The following is a 21208-nucleotide window of genomic DNA, read 5'->3' as shown; positions in this document are numbered from 1 at the left end:
AACGAAAACAATGAAATTGTTTAACATATTTGGGCTAACCCAAATATCCATTCATCCATTTTCTGTACACCCTTGTCCCTTAGAGGGGTCAGGAGGGACGTTAACATATGTTAATATATTACATAATATATTATTAATATGTTATTAATAATAACATTAATATGTTATTAATTAAAAACATAATAATGTCATTAATTAGTAATAACATTAATATGTTTATAACATTAATATGTTAATAATCTATGTTAATAACCTGTGTTAATAATACAGGTTATTAACCTTAATAGGTTAATAACCTATGTTATTAACCTTAATAGGTTAATAACATAGGTTATTAACCTATTAAGGTTAATAACCTATGTTATTAATATTAATAACATATTAGAGGCAGTATATGTTAACATATATATATATATATATATATATATATATATATATATATATATATGTTATTAATAACATATTAATGTTATTAATTAATAATAACATTAATATGTTAATAACCCTTGTTACTAACATAGGTTAATATGTTATCCTATGTTAATAGGTTAATATGTATGTTAACATATTAACCTATTAACATAGGTTAACATATTAGAGGCAGTATAGGTTAACATATGTTAACTATTTAAACATATGTTAACCTATGTATAAAGGTTAACATATTAACCTAGGTTAACCTAGGTTAATATGTTAACATATAAACATATTAATATCAATAACATATTAGAGGCAGTATATGTTAAATATGTTAATATATTAACATATGTTAAAAAATGTGTTGTTTTTAAAATTCTTTTCAATGATTTAAATAATTTTGAACAGTGAAATAATGATAATGATAACTAATAATAATAATATTAATAATAAATAAGAAAATAATAAGAAAATATTACTGATAGTAAATCAGGATAATCATATACTGTAGTAATATCAATAACAAAATAACAGCAAAAAAGCAAAATATTTGAATATGGAGGAGAATTAAGAGAAAGAAGAATAGAAAAATAATTTATGTTTGTTTACTTTGGAAGGTTTTTTCTATCTAACTTCGCATAAGAGGGAAAACTCTGTTTTAACAGGAAAAAACCTCCACCAAAATGAATAAATAAATAGTTCTATGAAAATAGAAATGAGGATATATTTTGTTATCCTCCTAATAATCCCCACTAATAATTTTCATGGTCTTTTTTAAAAACAGATCCACAACAACTGAGATCTAACATCACCTGTGTGGCTGGAGCGAACTGATCATAAGTCCAATTGTAGGCTTTTTTGAAAGGCGAAAACATCTTTCTAACTGTATCGTATTTCTTGTATGCTCTTGTTTTTACGAGTTCACATCCAACAAACGCTACAAAGTCATCGCAAAAGTTGCTGTCTGGAATAACTGCTGCTTTGATCAGCTTTGTTGGTGAACCATAAATCCCTAGAAGGTTGTTAACTATGACCTTAGCATAGTAATCTGTGTTTAGTTTCCGATCAATTTCATAGCATTTTTTAATGCCTAAGTGAGCTGACAGGTAAATGGAGAGACGCCTTTTCAGAACCGCAGACTGTTCCCTCAGCAGCAGTCGTTTAGAATCACGGGGGTATTTTTCCAAAAGCCTATTGACGACAGCAGAAATAATGTAAACCTCGTGTTTACATGTTTGGCATTGAAGCAGGTCTGACACCTCAGAGATAAACTCCTTAAGCACAGAGGGTTTAACATTGGATTTGCAAGTTTTGCAGTGGAACTCACAATCAGTCCAATCATCTTCTCCCTGAGCAATGCCGTGCTCAAAACATTGTATTCCTTTCTCTTGCTTGTCTTGACCTGCCCTGCCTTTAATGTGTGCTATGGTGTCTACTCCTGGTAGCCCAGCCTGCATACTATCGAGGTTCCTCTTGGTAACAGGAGTATAAGGTGGTTGAGCAGTTACTTCTGGTTTGCTGGTTCCCTGATCCGAAATGCCAGGAGTATGACAGCGACGATGTTTTCTGCCAATGCTGCTGAGCATTGAAGGAATGGTTCCAGTAGTAGGTCTCTTAAAGAATTTAAATGGAGTAGACTTCTCTGCAGAAGGAACGTGTTCAAAGGCAGTACCAGGTTCTGGAGAAGGAAATTGTACAAAGGGTCCAGTTTCTGAAGAAGGAACTTGTACAGAGGCAGTATAATTTTCTGGAGAAGGAACTTGCACAGAGTCAGTGCAAGTGTCTGAAATAAAATGTTGTCCTGCTATATTTTTTATTAAAGACTTAATCGCTTTACCAGGAAATGATTTTAACAGGCCTTTTTCAATGTCTGCTGATTCTAAGCTTTGGGTACATGGAGAGATGGAAATATTGGAGACATGATTTTGTAATTCTTTGAAAGCCGTGCATACCTCTTGGTTTTCAAAAGTGCCTGGCTCACTACAAGGAACTGGATTAGGACGTTGTCCTGCCACATTTTTGTCTAAGGACTTAATTATTTTACTTGGAGATGAGATTAACTGACCATCATGAATGATAGCTGATTCTAAGTTTTGGGTCTGTGGAGGGATGGAAATAGTCGAAGCCTGGTTTTGTAATTCTTTGAAGGCAGTGCGTACCGCTTGGTTTTCAAAAGTCCCTGGCAGACCACAAGTTACTGGATTGGGACGTTGTCCTGTCACATTTCCCGCTAAGGACTTAATCACTTTTTGAGGAAATGGTTTTAACCGGTCATTGTCACTGACAGCTGAATCTATACTTTGGGTATCTGGAGAGATGGAAGTATCTGAAACCTGACTTTGTAATTGTTTGAGGATAGTGCGTACATCTTGGTTTTCAAAAGTGTCTGCCACATTACAAGTTACTAGATTAGGATGTTGTCCTGCTGAATTTCCTATTGACGACTTCATCCGTTTCTGAGGAAATGGTTTTGACATGCTTTCTGCAGTATCCGTTGATCCTAAGCTTTGGGTCTCTGGAGAGATGGTAATATCTGCAATTTCGTTTTGTAATTCTTTGAATGCAGTGTGCACCTGTTGGTTTTCAAAAGTATCTAGCTGATCCTCAGAACACATTTGATTTATCCGCTTCATTTTCTTTCCTTAGTTCTCTATCGAAGCTATCTTATGTTTCCAACGTTGCTATTTTTCAACAGCTTCTTGTCTTAAAACAGCAGATTGTCGCTGATGTTTACTGGGAGTATTTCCGACAGAAATGAAGTAAATTCGAATTACAGTTGGTTACGTTAAGCCAGTGACAATGACGTATTAAAGGCTTCTGGCCTTTGCGTGTCGCTTGGTGACAAGACGTCATAGTTCATGACGTGAACAAGGGCAAAACCGATTTTGAAAGATACGCCATAAACAGGCTCACGTGAAAGGACAAAAATAAGGTAAAAAATAACGGTTGCGAGTGACGTAGTCAGTGCTTTCCTTAGCACCATGACGTGGAGTTTCTGCGCCGTTTCAGAACTGTAGTCTGAAACAATTCAGACTGCAAATTTGCCTGTAGTTTTGGGCGTTGCTGTAATTTTAGCAACGCCTAAAACTACAGGCGTTGCGAAAGCTGTCAGTGTTGGTCACGCTTCCAAATATTGCTAACATTAGCGGCGGCCTCCTTCCGACGTGCACTGCTCTCTTTGCAGTGGAGGATGCTGCTTACGGTGCAGGAAACTTCTGGTACGTTTTCAGAGTGTGGATCTGGCACGTTGCCTTACTACCAGACGTTAGCAATTGAGTAAAATTTAAATCCAGGCCAAGATTTACCAAGACAGAATTACGTCTGTCTGATGCGTGCCTTCATTCTCTTAGTTTCTTTGTTTGAAACAAAAAATAAAATAAAAAAAAATCAGACAGGTTTTTTTGTTTATTAAACCACAACGAGAAATTAGGTAACCGTCGGATCACGGTTACGATCTACGATGTTGTGCACAAACTACATCGGAGAAAAAACAGATAACGACTGTTCATTTTCGATTTTTTTTTTTTTTTGTGAGACGTGTGGCCTGACCCGGAAGTTCTCTTTGTCCCGCTTACACAGGGACTGTTTCGATATACACACACATTGTTATAAATTACTGGGTAGAGAGCAAAAATAACAAACTAACTGGAAGAAAACCATTTTGGGGAATCAAAGGTAAAGAGAGAAAGAACAAGAAGAGAAAAAACAAAAGGATAAAAATGTTTAAAAAAAAAAAAATAAATAAATAATAATAATAATAATAATAATAATAATAATAATAATAATAATATGGAAAATAACCAAGAGGGAAAAAAGAACAACAAAATAATTTAGTGGTCATAGTGACAGTAATTATGGTAATTGTCAAACAGAAAATAAAATATAATAATAATAATTTTTAAAAAAAATATGACTTGCTTATCCATGAAAGTTACATAGCAAAGTAATATAATAATGAAAGAAAATGAGGAAAAGAGAAAAATTATATATATACACACACACATATATATATTTATTTATTTATATATAAATATTTATATATATATATATATATATATATATATATATATATATATATATATATATATGTCTAGATAGATAGATAGATAGATAGATAGATAGATAGATAGATAGATAGATAGATAGATAGATAGATAGATGTGTGTGGGTGTATATATATACACTGCTCAAAAAAATAAAGGGAACACTTAAACAGGTGTTTAACACTTAAAGTGTTCCCTTTATTTTTTTGAGCAGTATATATATATATATATAATTTTGAATAGTAAAATAGTGATAATTTTATTAATAATAAAATATTGCTGATAGTAAATCAGGATAATCATATACTGTAGTAATATCAATAACAAAATAACAGCAAAAAAGCAAAATATTTGAATATGGAGGAGAATTAAGAGAAAGAAGAATAGAAAAATAATTTATGTTTGTTTACTTTGGAAGGTTTTTTTCTATCTAACTTCGCATAAGAGGGAAAACTCTGTTTTAACAGGAAAAAACCTCCACCAAAATGAATAAATAAATAGTTCTATGAAAATAGAAATGAGGATATATTTTGTTATCCTCCTAATAATCCCCACTAATGATTTTCATGGTCTTTTTTAAAAACAGATCCACAACAACTGAGATCTAACATCACCTGTGTGGCTGGAGCGAACTGATCATAAGTCCAATTGTAGGCTTTTTTGAAAGGCGAAAACATCTTTCTAACTGTATCGTATTTCTTGTATGCTCTTGTTTTTACAAGTTCACATCCAACAAACGCTAAAAAGTCATCGCAAAAGTTGCTGTCTGGAATAACTGCTGCTTTGATCAGCTTTGTTGGTGAACCATAAATCCCCAGAAGGTTGTTAACTATGACCTTAGCATAGTAATCTGTGTTTAGTTTCTGATTAATTTCATAGCATTTTTTAATGCCTAAGTGAGCTGACAGGTAAATGGAGAGACGCCTTTTCAGAACCGCAGACTGTTCCCTCAGCAGCAGTCGTTTAGAATCACGGGGGTATTTTTCCAAAAGCCTATTGACGACAGCAGTAATAATGTAAACCTCGTGTTTACATGTTTGGCATTGAAGCAGGTCTGACACCTCAGAGATAAACTCCTTAAGCACAGAGGGTTTAACATTGGATTTGCAAGTTTTGCAGTGGAACTCACAATCAGTCCAATCATCTTCTCCCTGAGCAATGCCGTGCTCAAAACATTGTATTCCTTTCTCTTGCTTGTCTTGACCTGCCCTGCCTTTAATGTGTGCTATGGTGTCTACTCCTGGTAGCCCAGCCTGCATACTATCGAGGTTCCTCTTGGTAACAGGAGTATAAGGTGGTTGAGCAGTTACTTCTGGTTTGCTGGTTCCCTGATCCGAAATGCCAGGAGTATGACAGCGACGATGTTTTCTGCCAATGCTGCTGAGCATTGAAGGAATGGTTCCAGTAGTAGGTCTCTTAAAGAATTTAAAGGGAGTAGACTTCTCTGCAGAAGGAACGTGTTCAAAGGCAGTACCAGGTTCTGGAGTAAATTTTTGTCCTCCCACATTTTTCACTAAGGAGTTAATCACTTTTTTAGGAAATGATTTTAACTGCCCATCGTCATTGCCAGTTGACTCTGACCCGTGGGTCTTTAGAGAAATGGAAATATTTGAAACATGGTTCTGTAATTTTTTGAAAGCAGTGCGAACATCATGGTTTGCAAAAGTGCGTGGCAGACTACAAGTTACCGGATTAGCACGTTTTCCTGACACATTTTTCACTAAGGACTTAATCACTCTTTGAGGAAATGATTTTCCATCATCATCAATGACATCATCAATGACAGCTGATTCTAAGCTTTGTGTCTCTGGATCGATGGAAGCATCTGAAACCTCACTTTGTAATTTTTTTATGGCGGTGCATACATCTTGGTTTTGAAGAGTATCTGGCACACTACAAGGTACTGGATTAGGATGTTCTACTGCCACATTTTCCATTAAGGACTTAGTCAGTTCCTGAGGAAATGATTTTAACTGCCCATCGTCAATGTCTGTTGATTCTGAGTTTTTGGTGTCTGTAGAGATGGACATTTTTGAAATCTCGTTTTGTAATTCTTTAAATACAGTGTGCACCTCTTGGTTTTCAACTGTGTTTGACACACTACAAGTTACTGGATCAGGACGTTGTACTGCCACATTTTCCATTAAGGACTTAATCAGTTCCTGAGGAAATGATTTTAACTGCCCATCATCAATGTCTGTTGATTCTGAGTTTTTGGTGTCTGTAGAGATGGACATTTTTGAAATCTCGTTTTGTAATTCTTTAAATACAGTGTGCACCTCTTGGTTTTCAACTGTGTTTGACACACTACAAGATACTGGATCAGGACGTTGTACTGCCACATTTTCCATTAAGGACTTAATCAGTTCCTGAGGAAATGATTTTAACTGGCCATCGTCAATGTCTGTTGATTCTGAGCTTATGGTGTCTGTAGAGATGGACATTTTTGAAATCTCGTTTTGTAATTCTTTAAATACAGCGTGCACCCCTTGGTTTTCAACTGTGTTTGACACACTACAAGATACTGGATCAGGACGTTGTCCTGCCACATTTTCCATGAAGGACTTAATCAGTTTTAGGGAAAATGAGTTTAATTGTCCATCATCAATGACAATTGATTCTAAGCTTTGAGTGTCAGAAGAGATGGAAGAATCTGAAACTTCACTTTGTAATTCTTTGAGGACAGTGGTTAGATCTTGGTCTTCAAAAGGGTCTGCCACATTACAAGTTACTGGATTAGGATGTTGTCCTGCCGCATTTTCCATTAAGGACTTTGTCTGTTTTAGGGGAAATGATTTTAACTGGCCTTCTTCAATGTCAGTTGATTCTAAGTTTTGGGTCTCTGGAGTGATGAAAATATTTGAAACCTCATCTTGTAATTCTTCAACGAGACTGCGCACCTTTTGGTTTTCAGAAGTGTCTGGCATACTAAAAGTTACTGGACTAGGTTGTTGTCCTGCCACATTTGTGGCATGTTGTTCTTCCATGGAGGACTTAATCGAGCTAGTAGGATTAGGGTTTAACTGGTCATCTTCAGTGACAGTTCCTACACTTCGGGTCTCTGGAGGGATGGAAATATGTGAAACCTCATTTTGTAATTCTTTGAAGGCAGTGTGTACTTCTTGATTTTCAAAAGTGTCTGGCGACTTCAACATCCTCTGAAAAAGTCTCTTGAAAAATCTTTCTGACATTTTCCTCGCAACTGTGTACAATTTCTCTGAAGAGCTCACCTTTTTCAGATTCTCGTCTGTTTTTGCCATATCAGAGCTGCCAGAGGGATGCGGACGATTAACGTCAGAAGCAACAGGAGAAACAGGCAGCTCGTTGTTGTTACGATACCTTAGATGAAAGTAGATCTTGCGAGTCAGTTTTTGGGCAAGTCTCTGAGTTTCGAGAGAGGCTGTCATTTTGTGAACTCTTTTATCTAAACTCTCTTCAGATTCATAAACCCTTCTGAGTCTATCCAGCAATGCGTTGAGCTCTGTACTGATGCTGTCAAAATCGATTCCAGAAAGCTGCTGGTTTTCCATGGAAATATCAAAGCGTGTGATGTTAGGGCAGCTTGATGTTTCCAACTGAGAAGTTTCAGAATCCATCGTCCAGAATTTTCTGTCAAAGCTATATTATCTTTCTAACTTGCTTCCTGTTTTTCTACTGTTTTTTTTTTGTCTTAAAACAGCAGATTGAAGCTAAAATTTTCTGAGTGTAGTTTCCAACAGAAATGAAGTAAATCCTGATTACTATTGGTTATGTTAAGCCAGTGACTATGACGTAATAAAGGCTTTTGGCCTTTGCGAGTCGCTTGGTGACAAGACGTCATAGTTCATGACGTGTTCAAAAGCAAATCCGATTTTAAAAGATACGCCATAAACAGGCAGACGTGAAAGGACAATAAGGTACAATAACGCTTGGGAGTGACGTAATAACGTCGAAGAGGGCAGTATTACGTTAGCCTGGCCATTTCCTTCCGTTCTGTCAGATTCCTTGATGATGGTCTGACTGGTTAACTGCTAAGTCAGGAGGTCATACAGCTGTTAATAAGGACTATAACGATCTAACTTCTACGTTATGGCGTCATGATGCTGATTAAATAAAACCAAATGGTAATCACAGCGTATACCTGTCTGACAGACAGCCGTCAGTTTGTGCTACGCGCATGGCGATCTGATGACGTATGCTGACAGAACACCGGTGTCCACTTTTTTTTTACCCGGAAACTAAAAGGGTCTTTAATTTCTTTCAAAGTAAAAGCTGAGCGTTGTCTTAATACATGCTTGACGCTTGAACTCATTGTAAGTTAACATTTTATTTATTTATTTGCAAGTTGAATTGTAATTTACTTAAAGTATAAATAAATTCCAAATTTTAGCAATAATGTTTGAGAGATCCTTGGAAACAACCGTACTAGCTAACTTGACCTGGAAGACGACTCCTCGTCTGCTACAGTAGAAATGGCAGCTTTTTGAATTGTGAAAGTTTATTAATCAGACGTCATGATTTGTGCTGAGGATGAAGACGACCCGTTCCCTGTCGATGATGACTGCTTGTCCACTGAGACGTTTTCACAAGAGACGGTGTACAGGCTGATGGGCGAAGAACTCCGGATAAAGCAGCTTTTCGGGGCCAACCTCGGCGTGGCTGCTCCTGTCTGGGAAGCTGTAAGAGCGGATGTCACTAAGCCAAAGCTTTCTGCGATGCGTGGGTTAGAGAAGTTGTGTTGTGACTGCGTGACTGGGTCCACAGGCGCTACATTTATGCCGCTACTTTGAGGATCCGTCCGTGGAGCTGAGAGGAAGGCGCGTCATAGAGCTGGGAGCAGGAACTGGGGTGGTCGGTATTTTGGCTGCTCGTCTGGGTAGGCTACAATTCATTCATTCATTCATTCATTCATTCATTCATTCATTCGTTCATTCATTCATTCATTCATTTATCAGTGTATTCACTAATCCATTCATTCAGAAAAAGTGCTTTATGTTCTCATTCATTTTATTAATTAGTCCATCCTGGAGTCGATTCATATATTCGTTCATTTATTCAATCAATCATTATATTTCATTCATGCATTCGTCGTTTAATTAATTAATTTCTCGAGGTATTATTGCAGTCATGTATTCATTCATGAGTTCATCATGACTCTCAGGCCAAGTGGGTTTGAATCAATCTCTTTAGAGAACTTTTACTGACTGCCCACTAGATAGCAGTGTATTACAGTAGAGTCCAACAAAGTGGCTTTCATGCAAATAAAAAAATGGCTGCCTGATTGTAGGAAAACATGAAATGTTATTGTTGAAAACTGCAAAAACTATATCAATTGTGATTAAGAAGCCAGCTTGCTACTTCTTCTGTCTTTTCTTGTCTCTTTTTGCAAATATATGATTGGCAAGCAGAGTTTTAATGAATGGCCCCAGAAATATAACAGGGTACAAAATGTTTTACCTCAGCAGCCATTTATATTAATATTTCACTCATTGATGCTACAGAGATGAATTTCATTTGTTTTATTGTGCGCCTCAAAATAGACACACAAACGCTCATAAAATAAAAAAGCTTTTGAATACCAAACTATTTAGGGACAAAATGCGTTAATTTCTTTTAAAATGGGAAAAAGCATCAAATAAAATTTTATTAAAAATGAAAGTAAGAACAGATAAAAAGTACAGTCCACCTGTGTTTAAAATCCGAAAGGTAGAGCAAAAGACAACAATATTAAAACGGTAGTTTATGGTTAAACCTGGAAGAATATAATACCATAAATCAGGAAGATGATATTATGTTCCAGCATTACTTATAAACTTTCACAAAGAGAGTTCATTTAAAAGGCAGCATGTCTGAAAATGATGTAAAATGACCTGTTACAACTTAAAGGTTAGAAACACAAAGACTTATTTTGGAAAACATAAGATTCTTTACATCTCGTCAAAAAGAAAAAGTCCAGAGCTCTGAACAAGGACACTGATCAAGAAAATCAACAAATAAATCTGCGGATCTGTTTCACATTTCACCTCCATGCTTGATAAAGCTGGTCACTACATTCAACTTAATATTGAATCTTCAACTACCCTTTGATTTAAGTATAATTTGCCTTGGTGATCTGCTATGTTAAAATCTCATGTCCAACATATTGCAGAAAAATCTCTTCACGATCATTTTTATTTGCTTCATTACTCATCAGTCTATTATAACTTAAGCATTTCTTGTGTTTCACAACCTTAATGGCAATAAAGACAAGTTCTGAGACTTTCTGGATGTCTTCATACTCATCCGGTTTTGAGTTTTCATCTGCGTCACATGACGCTGTATTGTCTTTCAGGTGCAGAGGTGACCGTCACAGACCTCCCTCTGGCTCTGCCACAGCTTCAGGCGAACGTCTCCGCCAACGTTCCCCCTGCCGGCTGGCCTTCTGCCCCTCCCGTTGTCCTCCCTCTGTGCTGGGGGGAGGACCACTTGACCTTCCCCTCCGACTGGGATCTGGTGCTCTGCGCAGACATCGTCTACCTGCCAGAGACATACCCTCTGCTGGTGGAGACGCTGGCTCATTTGTGCAAAAACGGGGCCGTGGTGTATCTCTCATCAAAAATGCGCACAGAGCACAGGACTCAGAGTTTCTACGAGGAGCACCTGCAGAGCAGATTTGATGTGGAGCTTGTGCTTCGCGATGACAAGCAAAATAATAATATTTACCGTGCGTCCAAGAGAGCAGAGGAGTAACAGGAGGAAGAGCTTAATAAGAGACTGGACAGAAAACAGATTTTGTTTACAACAAAACAGAGTAAAAGCAACACAAAAATGTTATTCATCTCTGGGTTTATGCTAGATATTTAAAGAAAGGATTTGTTACAGAGAACATTATTGTTTTCATGTGCTTGCAAGTATTATTGAACCTGAAATTTATGGAAGCTGTTGATTTTTAACTTAAGTCTTAATGTTTAATTTCTCTACAATGTTCAACCAAATTTAGCTGCAAATGTTGTTTTTTTTAATAAAAAGTAACTTGAGGCTAATCTTTATCTCTTGGAATATATAAAGAAATTTTACAGATCCAGAAGCTTTTCAGTTCTCACCACTGCCTATTGCTATGAGTTTGTTTTGCATTTTGTAACAACCGCCTAATTAATGTATGCGCGCAATAACACATTTTTAACACAGACACTGACATTCTTAGCAGCATTACTTTTAATAAGTTATTAGAAAACGTCAACACAAAGTTGCTCTCCTCCCAAACTGTGCTGTCAGACATCAACAGATGTCCCTCCCCTGCAGCCGCCTGTCGGTCCTTCATCCCCTCTGCCCTGCACTCTGCTGATGTGCAGCTTTTCTGTTCAGGAAAGGAAAGCCTGTTTGTTACGCTGGAGAGTTTCAAAGAAAGGGAGACGACCCGACTGCTGCCGGTCACTCCCTAAGCTACGATTCACATAACAAAACAACAGATCTCTATCTGCTCGCCGGACCAGCACCTCCCACGCGACTGTCCCAAAAAACACTAATCACTTGTTTTTGTTGAAGCTTCATTCTTATAATACCTCATTACTGTAGCAACTATTGATGATAGGATAAATAATAAAAAAAACAAATTGCACATATGGGATATACCAATAGATTAATAGAATTTTTACTGATTTAACATCCTTTTTTGTGTATAATAAATGCGAATTAAAAAAAATAAATGAATGCCTCTTTAAATAAAATTTTTATCAAGTTTCAGAAACATGGGAGACAAATAATCATTAAGACAATCAAGATTATATTTGAAATGTTAATTTAAGGTTTAAGATAAAGATTTTGGCAAATTTAAGCGTAAATAATTGAGGAAATGGTCAATTTTTAAAAAGGCTTAAAATTTTACTATTTAAAAATTGCCACATGAGCAAAGGCTGGGCCCTTAATTGTATGGCTGTGTGTGTGTGTGTGTGTGTGTGTGTGTGTGTTTAAAGAGTGGGAGGAGGACAGAGAGCTACCATCTCCTAAAACACTTTGTCCTGTTAGGACTTCATTATTCATCGCCTCACCTCAGGAACAGCTAGGCTAAGGTTTTTGAAAACAGCAGCTGAAGGTATGTGTTAAAGCTCATTTGGGATGCAATATCTAAAATGTGTTACTTTAAACTTCTCAGTCTGTATTTGCTTACTTTAAATTGTGTCATTTGAAGCAAACAAACCTTAAATATATGTTTTCTTTTCTAACACTTCAGATCTGTGCGTGGGAGCAACTGATGGAGTTTTGGTTGGACAATCAGGGTCAGTCGCAGATGTACTCCAGATTTGGGACTCTTCCTGGGAGAAATTGTGCAAACAGGTGAGTTAAATGAAAATAAAATAAAAACTTTTAGTTAGATGATGCTTTAAAAAAGTGTTATTTTTTAACTATAGTAGAAAAAGTGTCTTAAAAACAAAATAGTTACTTCATTGCCAAACATGGTCCAATAACCCAATCACTTAAACTGAACATTTTTGAAAAACTGAATACAGTTGTGTAAAACATTTTAATCTGACTAATATGAGGCAAATAGGACGTTGTATATAACTCAAACAGTAACATTTAAACTAAAAGATGAGAAGAGTCACAAGTAATATAATATATGAATTTTTTTTGCATAGCATTAAGTTATAAATGATTTGCAGCTGGCTGAATCTTAAGGTAAAATGCATTTAACACATTCCAACTCTTTGTTTTCCAAGTTGAATTTAATTTGAATTTTTCCACCATTTCACTCACAGCTATCATGAGAGACGGCAGGTGACCTATAACACACTGTGCTATGGAGGGCAGCAGGATCAGGGAAGGGAGAGCAGTGACTGGACGGTACCAGGATCAAGAGTAGGGGGAGCTCTACAGGAATATATCAACTGGACCGACCCCGAGCCGCCTGACTCCTCTTCTCCAAACTTTCCCTTCATTTTACACCGTCATGAACAGCGCCACCAGGACCTGGGGGAGTATCGGCAACACAACCCCAGAGACAGAGAGTGGGCGTCTCATGCAGCTGCAAGGGACTATGACAGAGGATTTCTGAGAGACGCATGGCCAAAGCGGTGGGACCAGAGTCAGCCTGCCCGTTACAACAGAGATGTTTCTGCTAAGAGGAATGACACCAGCTATCGAGAGCTGGAGGCCTGGGCAGCCCGGTACAGTCACTCGCTGCCAAGGAGGAGACGCTTAGAAGCAGAGTTACGAGAGACTGTCCAAAGCCAGTCGGAGAGAGAAAAACTTTTGACACATCCTGAAGTTCAGCTACAATACTACCAGCTAAATCAAAGCAGCAGAGCCCATGGGCTGTGGGACAAAGCAGGACCTCTTACTACTGACCCAAACCACATGAAGGGAAATACTGAATACCAATCAAGAGTACTGGACAAACCTCCTGGATATATTGGACCTCCTCCCTACAACAGGCCACACAAAAGTCCACCTGTGATGCACCATTGTGATTTTGGCAGGCAGCTGGTTGGGAAGAAGCAAGCCGATTGGTCACAGCCAACTCTCAGAAAGTCAGATATTCCTTTAGATTTGGAAACCAAGAAAAAAGTCAAGAAAGATGTAAATAAAATCTGCCCTGGACTAGAGGAACTAGAGTTCAGCAAACATAAGAGGGATGCTTTACAGGGAGTCTGTTCCACTGATACACAGAAACCTGAAGGCATTTTGGATGAAGAACCACAAGCAGTTCAGAAGCCAGACACGGAGAAGGATGAATCCTGCAAGGTCATAGAAGGAAGGAAGTTCAGACTAAAGAAAAAGACAGGAGGGATGACAATATTCTGTCTTGTGTCTCGACTAGCTAGCCCCTCTGAATCCACATCTTTACCAGTCTGTACCTCCCAAACAAGCATCCAAAGCACAGAAATAGGAGAGCTTTTAAAAGACAGACAGGTGAACAAGATCTCTGATGATGTGGACTTCAGCGCACACACACTAACAAAGCAGTCAAAGAAAAAGACCCCTGGATGCAGCGGAAAGGTTATGCCTAAAGATGACCTACCAAACAACATTTTCATGGAAAAATCTGGATTTGTATCTCAGTCTGTGGAGCCTGTGTTGACCAGATACCCTTTATGGAAGGAGCCTAGTTCCAGTACCAAGGCAGAAACTGACAGCCTCAACACAAACTGTTTGAAAGAGGCAACAGGAAGCATCTTGAACCAGGATGAGGGTGGGGATGTAAGAAGCCAATCAACAGACTTTGAGAAGAACAAAGTAGACATTGCTGAGATCACTGAGGATATGAAAGGTCTACTGGTGATAGACACCAGCTGTGTTGTTGTCAAAGTGGAGATGATTCCTTCACCAAGGAAGGAGCAAGTCCACTATATGGACTCCACAGCACATGATGAAGGCAGAACATCTGAATCCAACTCTCAGGTTTATCAAGATGCTGCAACTGATCCAAGTAATGAATCCTTGCAAAAGTATGAAGACCCTGAAGCTGATCTGGATCCAATGCATTTTAAGAAACAAGAAGACAAAGAGAGTGGCAATTCTCTCTCTGGTATGCAGTCATCTTTGGTTTCTGAAAGGGAAACTCTGGAGGAGCGTGCTGAAAGAATCCTTGGAATTCCTCTGCATGATGATGAACAGCAAACCGATGATGAAGAACCAATGATTGATCTGTGCAAGGAGGAGCAGAGTGAGGAGGCTGAACCACCTGATTCAGGGCAAACTCTAGATGACACAGCAGAGGTTCTCCTAGTGGACAAAGATGACAATAGAAAGCATCTATCAAGTGAAGATAATAAAGATTTTACAGCATCTCAACAGCCAGCCAACACCATGACTGAAAGCGATAACACTGAGTCCCAACTTGAAACAAACAACACTTCAACCAAAAATGAATTGAAGAAAGAAAGACGGGGTGAATTCACTTGTGGTGAAATTGAAAATGAAGAGCATCTTGTTGATCTCAGTAATACTTATTCATTTTCTTCAGATTCATCAGATTCAAGCATACAGGAAGGTGCTGATTCTGAACTGGATGCACAAAGTGCAGACCTAACACTTCACTCTGATGCCTCACCTCCTCGTTTCCCTGAAACACCCGATTCTCCTTTAAACTCCACTCTCAGTGAAGAGCATCTCCCAAGCCCTCCTCCTCTGGAAGTACTATTCCTAGAAGCTGATATGGAGAGTGGTGTTGAGCCGAAGCATAGTGGGGATGAAATGTCAGACTCTGCTGAAAACGGGTCCTTGGTCACAGAAATGAAAGAAGTCTTGCCACATCTACACAGTCACCAATGTGACAACACTTTTTGCGTCACTGAGAAGGAGCAAACAGCTGAGAATGATTCATCTGGAACTGAAGAAAAGTATGAAGATCTCAACATTTCAGGTCAGCAGCTTAGATGTGCCCAAACTGAAGGTGCCAATTATGCAAACAAGGACCTTCAACTTCAGGATCTTCAACTAGCTGACAATAAATTCTCTGATCCTTCAGTTCAAATAGGTGAGGACAATGAAGAAAATCCAAGAACTTGTGAATCAGAAGATTACAGCTTTCTACCAAAGTATGATTTGAAGGACAATGTTTTGTGCAAGACAGAAAAAGATGCGACTCTGGAGTCAAGCCAAAGAAATCCAGATCTGACTGCATGTCCCTTGAAAGAAACAAAAAGCAATGACAGAGATAAATTCACTCAAATTCAACTAAACACCTCGCAAAACTCACAAGATGAATGCCTTGACGATACCTGTCCTTCGTCTGGTGAGGTCTTAAACAAGCTCCTAATCTCTGATATTTCATCTTCTCCACAAGAGCCTGACAGAGACCGTGCTCCTCCCTCCGAAACTGAATCAACTGGGTGTCCTCTAAGCATTGACATCATTGCTGCTCCGGACATTGTGGGAAATCCCTCTAATTATTTTTATCTGGATTCCTGCAAAGAATCCAGTCAGTTGACAGCTTTTCTTTCCCAAGAGGAAGACATTTCTCCAAAGTTCTCTCCAACTTCTGCACAAAAGAGAGCATCTCAGTATCCTAAGTCCCTGTTGGATGTGGTAAGTCGCATCAGGAAGCACACAGCACCTGACTCCGAGAGCGAAGAGGAGGAAGTGAGCGAACAGTGGGACCTGAGTTGTCTATATGTGGTGGCAGACACAACGTTTGAGAAGAACTTCTCTGATGAGCTGCAGGCGGTTTTGAAGCACAACACAGGGCAGGCGGACAAAGAACCAGAGGGACATGCTGAAGAAGACACTATGTCCTGCAGCAGCCACGTGTCTGAAGGTACTATTACTTTAGGGATTGAAGAAACAACACTCTCTGATGAGGTGAAAAAGGAGTATGACGCTGTCGAACAGGAGCTAAGATGCTCCAGTGAAGAAAAAGATGAAATCCAATTGGAAGAAAGTGAAGAAGAGGACAAGATAAATATTTGTGGTTCTAGTGAGGAGAGTCCGGTGGAGGTAGATCAAGAGGTCAGTGATGTGTTGAGTTAGACTAACAAGATATCTAACAAACAGTGCCTTGCAAACACATTCTAACCCCTTAAACTTTTTCAGATTTAGTAATATTACAATCAAAAACTTCAGTGTGTTTTTTTGGGACTATCTACTAAACCCCAAAATTAAGCATAACTGAGAAATGGGAGGATAAAGACATATGGTTTTAAGTTACAAATAAAAACAAATTTGGCATGTGTCTGCATGTCAAGTGCATGACAAATACGCTTGACATACATCTACAGACTCTGATATCCCTAAATAAAAACCATAAAATTGCTACCAGAAGTCACCTTATTAGTGAACAAGAGCGTAATTTAATCTTAGTAGGATCCAGCTGTTCCGAGTTTTCTTAGAAAACATTAATGAAGTCATTAATATTTTCATGATGAGCATCATGATGGTCAATGAACACAGCAGACAGATCAGTGAGGAAGTTGTGGAGAGATTTAAAGTAGGAATAGGTTATAAAACAACATTCTGAGCTTCAGGAAAGGTCAGGGTGTAGTCATTCACTTCATACCATAAATCCTATCTTTTTTTGGAAGAATGGCAAGGAGCCATCCTTTTTTTCTTTAAGAAAGCCACAAGAAGTCGTCATGTTTGCAGAGCACAGCAAACACGACGAAGAAGGTGCTCTGGACCAGATAAGGACATAATTTAACTTTTTGATCAACGTCCAAACTGTACATGTAGTTCCTGAGAAAGACTCCTGTCTCTCTGAACACACCATACCCAGGGTAAAACATGGTGGTTGGGGCATCACGCCGTGGGGGTGATTTTCTTCAGTAGGAACAGGGAAAATGGTCAAGGTTGACTGGACCACTTATCAAGGTAAATACCAGGCAGCAATCCTATTCAAAAAAAGCAAAATACTTGAGAGTAGAGCAGAGGTTTACAACAATGCTAAACTTAAAACTAGAGCTGCAATTCAAAGCATCAATTTTCTTCCAATTTCTTTATTTTATACCACACAGTTATGTATAACATTTTAGCTGTAAATATTTCAAGGAGTGAGGATATTTTTGCAAGTCACTGTACAATATCTTAATTTTACCCATACTGCTAAAGTAATTTAAGAGGTTTTGTAGTCGATTGTTGAGTGATAAAAACAGAAAATAAAATGTTTGCTTAGGTTTCAGTGTGGAGAATGAGATGTTTATGAGATGTTTCAGATTATTTATGTCTTGAGTCTAGAAATAAAGGCTGAACTCATGTTGAGGTCATAGAAATATATTTGAAGAGAAAACAGATTCTGAAATTCATACAAATGTGGAAATTTCAAGTCACTTGTGAAACAGTTTTTTTGTTTGTTTATTTTTAAATAAAAGCCAGAATGTAAGTTTTGTTCATTCACCATCAGCTTAGCATCATAACACATATCACTCTATTGATGTAACAAGGGTTTGGCATAATTATGCTGACAGAGGAACTAAACTTAAATATCCACATGACCATACTTAAATTAATCCTATTAAATATTACATGTTGTCCTAATCAAAAAATTATGAATAACACAATATGTAATGGATGTAAAAGAAAAAAAAATTAACTACTTAACACCTTTTTGCTTTATTGAAGAAAAAAATGTAGGTGAATTAAGACAATTAAACATAAGGTCACTCTAAGCCAGAAATCTTAACACAAATTTTCAAACTAAGATGTAAACAGACTCAACAGTCTTGATGAAAATGTTTTTGTTTTTTTACTTTTTTTAAATCATCTGTTTGTTAGTTTTTATAGTGAAAAGGCTGAAACTGAAACATGGACATACGTTGCCGGTTAGAGATTGAAGAAACAGTCTGGCTTACCGACATGAAGGTTTTCTTCTAATGCTAGCCATTTGTAATCCAGGTGGTAGAAAAACTACCACATCAAAATTAAAAGAAATGTTATATTGCTAAACATGAGCATAAAATGTAGGTATATTTTGGTGGATTCATAAGTCCTTCTGTAAAACAGGGTACATGCAGTCTGTGCACCATGTAATTGAGTTGTGAGTTATTACATTCAGTTTGTGCAGTTGTTGGGGAGGTACTTTTCAAGAGATAAGGACTACTCAGAAAATATTTGCCATGGAAAACCTAACTTCACTTAAATCAAATTTATTTGTACAATTTTTAATCTTTAAGTAAACCATTAGATTGACTTAATCTAAAGATCTAATTAAAGAAAAACAAGACAGGAGGCCTCAAATTAATGCTATAAATCAGGACAGATAAATTAACTTTAAGTGTAATTCTAAATTTCCAACAGGACACTAAATATTAATTCTTATTGTTCACAGTTTGAGTTTAATGAGGAGTGTTTGATGGGAATGAAAGAAACAAATATATAACATACAGTAACTGGATGGGTAACCAAAAACAACACAGCATAATTAGACGATAAGTGCTCCTAAATTCTCTGTGATCTTATATAAAAAGATTTGTTTACATCTTGAGGCAATGTCATGAGACTTTACAGCACCAGAAGATTTGGTTTGTGTCAGAGATCGCAGCTCTGACAAGAGAATATCAAAGCTCATCATGGGGAATGTTTAAGGCATGGTCACACAGGTCTGCAAGGCACAGAAACAACAAAAAAAAAACATTGAAATTACACAAACATACTGTGGCACAAATTCACAAAAAGGAGCATAACAAATAATGACCATACCTGTCCTTTTACTGCAGAGTTTGTCTTTGACATTATCCGTTTCATGAGCGAAGAATTCGATAATTTCATCTTCGTGATGTTCGACAATTGTTTCACACTTCAGAAAAAAAAGTAATAAAATAAAAGCACAACTCTTAGTGAATGTCTTAACATGATTTGTCTTCTTATTAATGAAAGAACGATTCAATTAAAGTCAATAAACATCATGATTAGTTTAAAAACTTGTGTAGAAGTTCTTCAACTTTGCAAGAGGGCTAAAGAGAAAATTATACTCACTGCAAATTTTAAACTGGATGTCGCTCTTGAGTCCAACGCCGCCTCTGAGAGGTCCAGGGCCTCACCGGTCCGAGACTTGACCCTGACGTAGGACTTCCTGTTTGTGGACGGATCTGTGCGCTCTCCGTAGTCCTCCATCCTCTCACACACACTCTCCATCAGATCCAGGAGGTTTCCCTCTGAGCGTGCCAGGGGAACCTGTTGGCAGCAAAGATCACAAAAAAAAAAAAAAATCACAAACTAACCACTAAGCCCAAAAAGAGGTCTGCTCGGACATAATATTAGACAGGATAAGAAAATAAACATATTTTTTGATTAATTTAATCCTTCAAGGCAATAGTTTAGTTGCACCGCCTGATCATAACAGTACTGGTCTGAAATGACCCCCTTACCTCTCTGATGGACTGACTCCCATCCGGATTGATCCTGAAGGATCCAGTCTGGATCATTTTCTTTGGATCTACCTGGGATATGGCCCACTCCATCTCATCAACCAGAGCCCTGCAGGCTGAGCAGGCAGCAGAACACAGGAACATGAGTTTTCTGAATTTGTTGTGAAAACTGATCAAGAGGACAAACAGATACCTCCACATCTGATGTCCTGTCCTTGTCTGGCAGCGCGGCTGAAGCTCAGGAGGAGAAACACAACTACACAGGACGTGAGCAGGAGAGCAGCGCCCCTCATCTTATCTCTAAACATTGAGATGCCACTTTATCGCCAGCCGACACATCAATACATTCAGAAACCGCAACAAGTTCACTGGTGAAACTCTCTACGACCGTCTCATCTTTATTATTCTGTTCTGCAACCTAACCTAACCTAACCTAACCCTAAGTGAAGTTTAATCCCCTTTTCGTTCAACTTACCTGTTTCTGGAAGCTTCTCAGGATGAACTTCTAGGCTTTTCCAAGCTGTTTCAAAGCCTTCGGTGAAATGTGGTGACGTAGCAACGGAGTAGCTCTTCCACCGGCGGTGAGCGCTACACATACCGGACAGCTCCCCCGCGTGGCCAGGAAGATTCCAGGAGCTCCACTGTTACCAGGGCAACATTCAAGGAAGCCTAGCAACCACGCTGAAGTTTGAACAGTTAGAAGTTAAACGACTTTCATGTAATCTTCAACCACCCTATATTTAAGTTTCTCAAATGTACAGTCTGGTAAGTTTTCGTAAAGGTATATTATGAGAATTTAGCGTCTTTTATACCAGCCAATGTATGTTTTCCTATAAGCAGAAATGATTATTTTTTGTTCTTCCCATTCAATCTCAAGTGCTATCACTGAACTAAAACACTGCACTCAGGGACAAACAAATCCACTCAGTCAGAGTTGGACATAATTTGGGCAAATATAGATAAATGATGGGTACAGAGTCATTCAATACAAGC

General features: G+C 38.0%; 3 protein-coding genes across 6 annotated transcripts; 2 read left to right on the top strand and 1 right to left on the bottom strand.

The window, feature by feature from the left end:
• Positions 1–3497: 3497 nt before the first annotated feature.
• Positions 3498–11461, top strand: LOC114136291 (EEF1A lysine methyltransferase 3-like). Of its 3 annotated transcripts, none has more exons than XM_028004207.1 (4): positions 3498–3635; positions 8969–9118; positions 9204–9315; positions 10771–11461. In XM_028004207.1, exons 2-4 carry the CDS (start codon positions 9047–9049, stop codon positions 11166–11168), a joined length of 582 nt encoding a protein of 193 aa, XP_027860008.1. In that variant the 5' UTR covers positions 3498–3635; positions 8969–9046; the 3' UTR covers positions 11169–11461. The 3 variants fall into 3 exon arrangements, with proteins under 3 accessions (XP_027860008.1, XP_027860007.1, XP_027860006.1); XM_028004206.1 differs by lacking the exon at positions 3498–3635 and adding an exon at positions 8657–8752; XM_028004205.1 differs by lacking the exon at positions 3498–3635 and having other exon boundaries at positions 8766–9118.
• A 116-nt stretch (positions 11462–11577) lies between these two features.
• LOC114136280 (uncharacterized) lies at positions 11578–18549 on the top strand. The gene is made up of 2 exons (XM_028004181.1): positions 11578–12752; positions 13175–18549. Exons 1-2 carry the CDS (start codon positions 12625–12627, stop codon positions 16884–16886), a joined length of 3840 nt encoding a protein of 1279 aa, XP_027859982.1. The 5' UTR covers positions 11578–12624; the 3' UTR covers positions 16887–18549.
• Positions 18176–20897, bottom strand: cnpy2 (canopy FGF signaling regulator 2). Of its 2 annotated transcripts, XM_028004209.1 has the most exons (6): positions 20691–20897; positions 20409–20515; positions 20216–20331; positions 19824–20021; positions 19548–19644; positions 18176–19449 (listed from the first exon to the last, which is right to left on the bottom strand). In XM_028004209.1, the coding sequence occupies exons 2-6, from the start codon at positions 20506–20508 to the stop codon at positions 19406–19408; spliced, it is 555 nt and encodes a 184-aa protein (XP_027860010.1). In that variant the 5' UTR covers positions 20509–20515; positions 20691–20897; the 3' UTR covers positions 18176–19405. The 2 variants fall into 2 exon arrangements, with proteins under 2 accessions (XP_027860010.1, XP_027860009.1); XM_028004208.1 differs by lacking the exon at positions 20691–20897 and having other exon boundaries at positions 20409–20523.
• Positions 20898–21208: the final 311 nt, after the last annotated feature.

The sequence above is a fragment of the Xiphophorus couchianus genome, chromosome 20 (genome assembly GCF_001444195.1).
Source record: "Xiphophorus couchianus chromosome 20, X_couchianus-1.0, whole genome shotgun sequence".
In the NCBI taxonomy this organism is placed as follows: Eukaryota; Metazoa; Chordata; class Actinopteri; order Cyprinodontiformes; family Poeciliidae; genus Xiphophorus; species Xiphophorus couchianus.
This window is presented reverse-complemented; position numbering and strand designations above follow the sequence as displayed.